General features: G+C 44.2%; 1 protein-coding gene across 1 annotated transcript; it reads right to left on the reverse strand.

Moving 5' to 3' along the window:
• Positions 1-968: 968 nt before the first annotated feature.
• On the reverse strand, positions 969-5,675 carry LOC119314491 (putative HVA22-like protein g). The gene is made up of 7 exons (XM_037589203.1): positions 5,487-5,675; positions 4,283-4,325; positions 4,092-4,190; positions 3,950-4,006; positions 3,797-3,860; positions 3,518-3,721; positions 969-1,775 (listed from the first exon to the last, which is right to left on the reverse strand). Exons 2-7 carry the CDS (start codon positions 4,315-4,317, stop codon positions 1,368-1,370), a joined length of 867 nt encoding a protein of 288 aa, XP_037445100.1. The 5' UTR covers positions 4,318-4,325; positions 5,487-5,675; the 3' UTR covers positions 969-1,367.
• Positions 5,676-8,195: the final 2,520 nt, after the last annotated feature.

The following is an 8,195-nucleotide window of genomic DNA, read 5'->3' on the forward strand; positions in this document are numbered from 1 at the left end:
AAAAGTTTTTCACCCATTTGAAAAGTATTCATGTAATTTTAAAATAGTGTGATATTCATGTATTTTTAAAATTCCATATTTTCTATATCTTAGTGTATTTTCAAAATAAAAAATGAAACTTAAAATATAACAGAAAAAGGACAACCAAACACGAAAATGAAAAGGAATGAAACACAAAACAAAAAAGAAACAAAAAATAGGAAAAAAGAAGAAGAGGTAAAACCAGCACACAAAAAAAAACCGACAAAAGAAAGTAGGAAAAAGCAACTGAAACCGGTCCGCTCCACAGAAGTTTGCCATAGCTGGTATGAATCACTCTTCTCATTTGAGTAGGGTTTTTGGAAACCTTTGGTTACTTAAAATTGCAGTATCACAGATCTACAATTTCAATTGAATGTCCGTGTAATTTTTATTGGAGAAACATCACAGTACATTCGATTTGATTTCGTAGCATGCATCCAATATTGCAGATGCGAAGGCTGCAAGTCACACGGGCATACAAAACCTGAAAAGGCCAATGAAGCTTTCTTGGTTGATATAGCCAGGGGAGGCGTTTTGGCTCCGGGTGCATTTGCACCAGTGTAGCAAGGATGATTGACAATTTTCATGCGAAGCGGGGCAGCAGTGTTTCGTCAGTGAAAAAACAAATTTAATTGTGACATTTTGGGGTATCACTTGATGTTCTGTTTTTTTTTTTTTTTGCATGGGCCAAATGCTTTACATTTTTGCCTAAAAATTTTCAGGTAGCATTTGAATGTGACAAAGAACACGTAAATTTTTTGACATTTCAAAATTCATTTTTCAGAGGCAGGAGCATGTGCTCCCGGGAGCCGAATTGCATTTCCTCATATAGGTGATAAAATGCATCTGTTGCTGAAGCAGGCTCAGAAAGAAAAACAGCTCTAGGAAATGATATAGTAATAGATTTTCTTACTGGCATCATGCAATGCTAAAACTCGAGAAGCAGCTAAAGAAATGTAGCAGCAACAGAACGTGCTAATGCGAGGCAGGCTTCTATCATCCCAGTACAGCCTAAGATTATTTCACTTCACCTTTGAACCACTTTCCAGTACAGACGAAGTCACCACCAACGAATTTCGACAGAACTAAGTTGGAACCGATTTCACCGAGCATCTTAACCATCTTCTGCTACCGCCTAGCTAAACTGGTGGTCCACTGACATCCCAGCGTTTTTAGCCCTGGTGTGGGGTGGGTTTATATACACAATCTGGGCTATGAAACAACAGGAACCAGGATTCATCGTTTTACAAGGCGGACGTGAGCGCAACTGTGCGAGGTAATTCAGCCATGCCTGATGGACCAACCCAGCATTTCCCCTGCCATCATCATCGTAAGTGCGAGAAGAGCTAGTTGGATGGAGGTCCAGATCCACCCATGCGCCTCCTGAGCCGGCCCCGAGTCAACCGAATAGCCTCCTGGATGAGCGTCTCCTCGTCTTCAGGCATTGTTGGGCGTTGTGGCACGTTGCTTGTCGATGGCCCAGATTGATCAACCAGCATGTCTTCACTGTTTGGGGGGCTGTTGCCGGTGACAGGGCCAGGACCGGAAGGTGTTTGTTGCTGCACAGGAGGCACTGCGCCAGGAGGGGCAACTGGAACTGGGCCCTTATCTTGCACCTGCATCCTTGGTGGAGTAGGAGGAACTTGGGCGGGCTGTGGTGGCATCGGTGGTGCCGTTGGTGCAGGAACAGGTGGTGGTGCAGGATTCGCCATCCGAGTCCGTGGAGGTGGTGGACGCTGCTGCTGTTGCTGTGCCTGTATAGAGAGAGACCGTAAAGTAAGTACATGAGACATACAGCTGACACTGACACACACCCACCCACAAGCACACAATACTAGATAAGTCATAAGTTAATGAGTTCAAAAAAACCATCTGACCCTGAATCCTACAACTGCAAACAGAAAGCCCATACTGCACTCTCAAAAAATGCACACAGAACTTCTGGACATGAATAATCCTAACCCTTCCTAACAAATGGTATGACGAAATGGTGCAGCAGTTGTCACATTCCAATATGGAAATTATATATTATATATACGTGCTTCTCAGGACACTAACTCTAACAAAGGATGTAACAAGAAAGGAAGTGCTATTCATGCAAGGTGATACAAACTATGTGGAACTATAGATCAAACTTCGCTAGAAGTACAAGGGGCATGGGGCAAAACAAAATTGTAGGTCGCCAACTTGATCACTGTCAGTTCAGTAAACGATCAAATATCTATGCTGTCTTCAACAAGATATGTAGAGCATCAAGCATGACAAGGTAATTCTAGACAAGTTTGCTTTTGTATGTGTGCCCAAACGAATAAGAGCTTAGCAACCTAGAGGTCGAGGACACCATGAATAATCCTATTGTGATAATTCTTGCAAGAAAATTTGTACAGAAGTATGGTAGATGAATGACATGATACTACAAAATCATTGTTAGCTAACTTTGTCCACGCAAATGCCACAATTAACCACAACTCAGGCTCCTAAGCTGTAAAATAAACTAGAGAAACAAATGCATTTCCTACCAAGTACCAACGGAGATTACTGAATACTGATAAATCCAGGTACAATCGTAAGCCAGTTTGACTTGGTAGAACAAATGGGTTTGACTAAACTGCGTCCTAACTGATGAAAAGAAAAAAGGGATAGTGTTATAATGCAACTAGATGGTGATGAGTTGATGACATGGCAGAACTTGTGCGACACACAAATTCTTCCAAAGGGTGCAACCAGGACATACACACAAATTCTTACAGAGAGTGCACGCAAGCAAGGTAGAATATTCAACTGAACACTAGGGGAAAATATTTCTAGAATTTCACAATCTGGTGTGAAAACACTCTTCAGTAGTTGTGCTCCTAGAAGACCAGAGCAAATTTCCCAACCTATCGATAATTCTCAGAAATTCTCAAAACTAGGAAAAATTAGATGCATATTCTCTCTATTATAAATGGAAGGTAAATGCATATGCCAAAATTTTGGAGCAATATATGATCTCTGAGCGCCATACTATATTTCTTTTACCCAAACATAGGAGTATTATTTAACTCCAATTGTAACTACAAAAAAAAATCAGTAAACACCACTCGTAGATGAGAGGCTGGATGTAAAAAGAAGTGTTGCGTAAAGGAACATAGAAATGGGTATTATTCATGTTTTTCTAACTTCCACTAGAAATCAGGACATCAATGTGAATTTAAGAACATTTTAACATAAAGAAACATGTGGTGGTAGGATGCAATACATGCACCGTTATCAATACAACATGTGAATAAATTCATGGCCTAGCATTTAAAATTCTACTACAGCCTACAACATTGGGCTCAAATAGAAGAAAATCCAAATAGCACTACCATTTATGGAACAAGCCACCAGATTATATCATATACAAACTATATAAGTTCAGTACATCATATAGTGGGTAGTGTTACACTTCTCGCTAAAATGGACATCATAGCAGCACAAAAAGACTATCAAGCAAGCTTTAAAGTTTTGGAAGTACCTGAGAACGAGATCTTTGTGATTGAGAAGCAACATATTGCAAGATCTCATGGAACCTTGACTGGCTGTAGTCTGCAACCTTGTGGAAGTAAGTAACAGCCATATCACTAGCCCTTGTCCTCAACTCAAGAAGATTGCGATCAATCTCAGATTCATGTTTTGCGATATACGGCTTGAAGAACGACTCATAGACATATGAAGTCCCCTGGAATAACCCTTTGTTAGAGACAAGCCATAAGACATAACATGTTAGGGCAACACAAAAAGCAGGAAACCAAACCTGTGTCTTAGGATACCACAAATACACAATAAAAGCCAGCTTTGCTTCACTATACATTGGCAACCTGTATGAAAATGGAACTATCAACCATCAAGCAGATGAAGTCCCCCAACTGTAATCACCCCAAATCCTAATTCAAATAAGTCACATTACCATGATATGAAATTATCCCCAACTCTCTCGAAAACAGTAAGCATTGCAAGTAAAATCCTGCAAAACCATGGTCATGCATGTGAGACCAAGCAAAAACAAAGAATGATAGCCCAAATAAAATGGAATGGTGTCAAGGACATACCAGTACTGACACCAGAACCGCAACTGCTCAATCTCAGGCCTATTCAGCTCCACTGTCTTGTAACAATCATAAGCCGGATATGCATATCCAAGAACAAGTCTGCAAAACAGATAAATAACAGAAACATTGTGAATGTAAACAAGAAAATCACATCATTTCTGTGATTAAATAAGAACTGGGTTCCTGCTTACATCAAAGCTCTGGTAATGAATGATCCAACAACCATCTTGACCCCTACACCACAGAAAACAATTACATATGTTGTCAATTGCCAAAAGCAACATTGATAAATGTCCTATGAGGGTCAAATCACAACATGCTAGCAGCCATTATGCCATAGCCTTCCACAAGCTCCTTCACATCAGCAAAACAAAACATAAAAAGATGGAAATAGGTACTGCATGCCAAATTAAGCCTTTATCTTGCTGATTACTTCAGCCATCGAACATCTAAAAAGCGTTATCCAAACATGCTAGCACCATAAGTTCATAGGTGATACCAAACCATGTTGCTATAGTTCGGTTTTGTTATAACAGAGGCTACACTAGAGGAAACCTAACGACTACCTATTCTGGCCAGACCAAACAAAACTTCTGTTAAAGTTGGGTCTAGATAAGAACAGGGGGCACATCAAGCATCATAAGTTCATGTGAGTCCGTTTTGCTAGAGTTTGATTTTTTCACAACAAACACTACACAGAATAGGGGGGAATCCAAACAATTACTTGTTCCCAGTCAGACCAAACAATTTACTGTTACATTTCGGCTTTAGTATATGATATCAGAAGGTAGACCTCCTCTGCTCTAAGAAAATGACCAAGCAACTCAATCTGAACATGAACTGGGAATAAAACTGAATGGAGGCACCCGATACGGATCAATTCAGACGAGCAGCCAAAAGTACGCCTATGCTCTCAGAAGAAGACCAACCAGATTAATCTAAACATGAACTTGGGAAGCAAAAAATTAAAAATAAACGGAGGCACCAGGTACAAAATCAATTCATACAAGCAGCCGAAAGCACCTCGCGGAAACCCAACCAGATCAGTCTCAACCTACCACGAAACTAAAATTAACACGGCACAGGGGAACCGCTACATCCGACTCGCAAATCCCTCCAAATGCGAGCGGCCCGCAACCCCTGGGCGCCACGCACCGCGCGGTTGCGGCCCCCTAACGGCACCGCGAGCAGCAGCGGCAGCGCGGAGAATCGAACGGGGCACGGGACGCGACAACCGCAGCCTAATCCATACCCGAAACAACCTAACAGCATATCCGTAGCGCGTGCGGGGAGAAGGGCACCCCTGGCGGAGACGAAACGGGGAGGGGGCGGCGCCGCTGCTGCCGCCCCTGCAGAAGGACCAAATCGAAGCAAAGCGGGGCGGGGAACGAATACCTTTCCTCCCGCTGCAAGCAACGGGCCGAGAGCGCGAGGTGCTGGTGGCTGCTGCGGCGGCGGCGACGCGGGCTCTCGCCGGAGCAGGGGAGGGAGCCGCGGAAGCTTCCAGAAGGTTCCGGGAGGGAGGGGGAGGGGGGCCTCCGTCCCGGGCCGGGTCGGCGGCGAGGCGGCCGAGGGGAAGGGGAGGGAGGGAATTCAAAAGAGGGGTTTGCCTTCGGGTTTGGGGATAGAAAGGGGCGTGGAAATCACCGGGGGAAACCGCCGCATAGCGTCCCACGCTCACGGTGGGGCCTACCCATATGCTACGCTGATAGATGGGCCCGGTGGTGGGCTGGTCCTACCTGTCTGCTGGGCTTAGCTTGCTGCTGTCGGCTAGGGTGGGTGGAAGCGGCCTGGAGGTGTACGGTGCCGTTTTGCCGTTCTGGTCTGCGGGGGTGTGCGGCGCACGCGTCGGCTCTTGTACCCGTGCGGAGTCGGGTTAGCTCGGGTGCGGTGGGCCGCAGTGTCAGTGGGTGGCGTCGGGTGGATAAGAGCGCGCGGAGGTTAAGTAAAGAATTGTGCTGCGTTTGGGTGCGAGGGACAAGGAATATGTGCACGCCGGGAGGAGGGGATGGGATCCCGGCCCGTCTGACAACCCCCCCTCTCTCTCTCTCCCTTCGACGAGCTTCTCAAGTGTTGCAGCATCTTTTTAATTTTCCAATGTATTGAAAAAAATATACTCCACAATTCATAACAAGTGTTGCAGTTTTGAACTCAGATTAGGAGTATTTATCGTGCTCGCTCCAGCTACAAAGAGGGCATAAATTATGTGTTGATCGCTTATGAATGCTTTCATTCCATAAAGAAGCGAACACATGGCTCAAATGGTATTTCTGCGGTTAAGCTGGACATGCTGAAAGCATATGACAGAGTAGAATGGGAATTCATGCGGCGGATGATGATGAGGATGGGGTTTCATGCACAATGGATTGAGCTTATCATGGAATGCGTCTCTTTGGTCAAATATCATATCAGATTTAATGATACAAAGACAGACGAATTTACACCAACTAGGGGCCTAAGACATGGTGATCCCCTATCTCCTTATCTCTTTTTGATCTGTTCTGAAGGATTATCAAGCATGTTGTCTCATGAAGAAAAAGTTGGTGGTATTCAAGGAATAAAGGTGTCAAGGAATGCTCCCTCGATATCTCACCTTTTGTTTGCGGATGATTCTTTGATCCTCATGAGAGCTACGGTACAGAATGCAAGTACATTGAAGAGGGTCCTAGATACATATTGTGAGAGTTCAGGGCAGCGTGTAAGTACTCCAAAATCCAGTATCTTCTTCAGTCCTAATACTAGAGTAAATGAAAGGGAGAATGTATGTGGAATGTTGAATATACTAACAGAAGCTTTATCTGACAAGTATTTGGGGCTACCAACTATTGTCGGTGTTGATCGTAGTGACTGTTTTCAACATCTTGTTGATAGAGTTTGTCAGAGATTGAAGGGGTGGAAGCAAAATTTTCTATCAGTCCAAGGTAAAAAAATCCTTTTAAAGGCAGTAGCTCGGGCAATTCCATCTTATGCTATGTCTGTTTTTAAGTTACCAAAAGGGATATGCAAGTCAATAACTGATGAAATATCGAGCTTCTGGTGGGGTGATGGAGAGGAGAAAAGGAAAATGCATTGGTTTGCATGGTAGAAGATGCGTGTTCCGAAGAAGAAGGGAGGTATGGGATTTAGAGACCTTCATAGCTTTAACCTTGCTATATTAGCAAAGCAGTGTTGGCGACTGATCCAGAATCCTGACTCTTTGTGTGCACGTGTTCTAAGTGCAAAATACTATCCTGATGGTAATGTTCTGAGAGCTGCCCAGAGAAAGGCTCCTCGTTTACATGGCAAAGTTTGGTTGCTGGGATACAAACTTTCAAGAGGGGATGTATTTGGCGAGCGGGCACTGGTTCACAGATTAACATTTTGGATGATCCATGGCTCCCATCAAGTCCAACAAGGAAGATTATCACCCCTAGAGGTGGAATCATGTTGTCAAAAGTGCAAGAGATAATTGACCCTCATACGGGTCAGTGGGACGAGGCACTAATTCAGAGCGTGTTCTCATCAGCTGATGTACGCAGAATACTACAAATTCCACTACATGTTGAAGCACTAGAAGATTTTGTGGCATGGCACTATACAAAGTATGGAACCACTACAAAAAAAAGACACATCCGTGACATTTTGGGCCGAACAAAAAAAAATCTGTCATACATATGACACTTCTATGACGATAATTGTGACAAAACCCGGTATCATCATAGATGTGGTGGGCTTCTACTTCTATGACAAAAAATCATGACAGAAAATGGGCTTTTCGTCCTGGGCGGGCCGGAGATGCAGCTGCATGACATTCTTTGGACCATCCATGACGGAAAAACCGTGGTAGAAGCGAGGGGGAGGAAAATTTCGGGGAGTTCCCGATTATGGTGGGAGGTCGGGGGCCGAGCGATGCGCGCTTCTCTCGTACACGTACGCGCGTGTGTGCGAGGCATTGGCTCTAAATGAACCCGAGCGAGGCGTTGGGCTCTAACTGAACCCGAGCGATTGCACTGCAGGCTACGAATTACTGAATCCGAGCGATCGATCGATGGCTGTTAACTGAACCCGATCGAGCGATTCCTTCGCTACTGCTGCTAACTGAAGCCGATCGATACTGCCTCTGGA

This window comes from Triticum dicoccoides, chromosome 6A (assembly GCF_002162155.2).
Source record: "Triticum dicoccoides isolate Atlit2015 ecotype Zavitan chromosome 6A, WEW_v2.0, whole genome shotgun sequence".
NCBI lineage: Eukaryota > Viridiplantae > Streptophyta > Magnoliopsida > Poales > Poaceae > Triticum > Triticum dicoccoides.

Bases quoted from the DNA above. Each gene is read 5' to 3' on its own strand.
- LOC119314491 (XM_037589203.1), bottom strand. From the start codon at position 4,317: ATGGTTGTTGGATCATTCATTACCAGAGCTTTGAT. The intron at 3,861-3,949 runs GTAATGTGACTT...ATTTTCATACAG, and splicing joins GGGGATAATTTCATATCATG to GTTGCCAATGTATAGTGAAG. The intron at 3,722-3,796 runs GTTTGGTTTCCT...GGGTTATTCCAG, and splicing joins TGTGGTATCCTAAGACACAG to GGGACTTCATATGTCTATGA.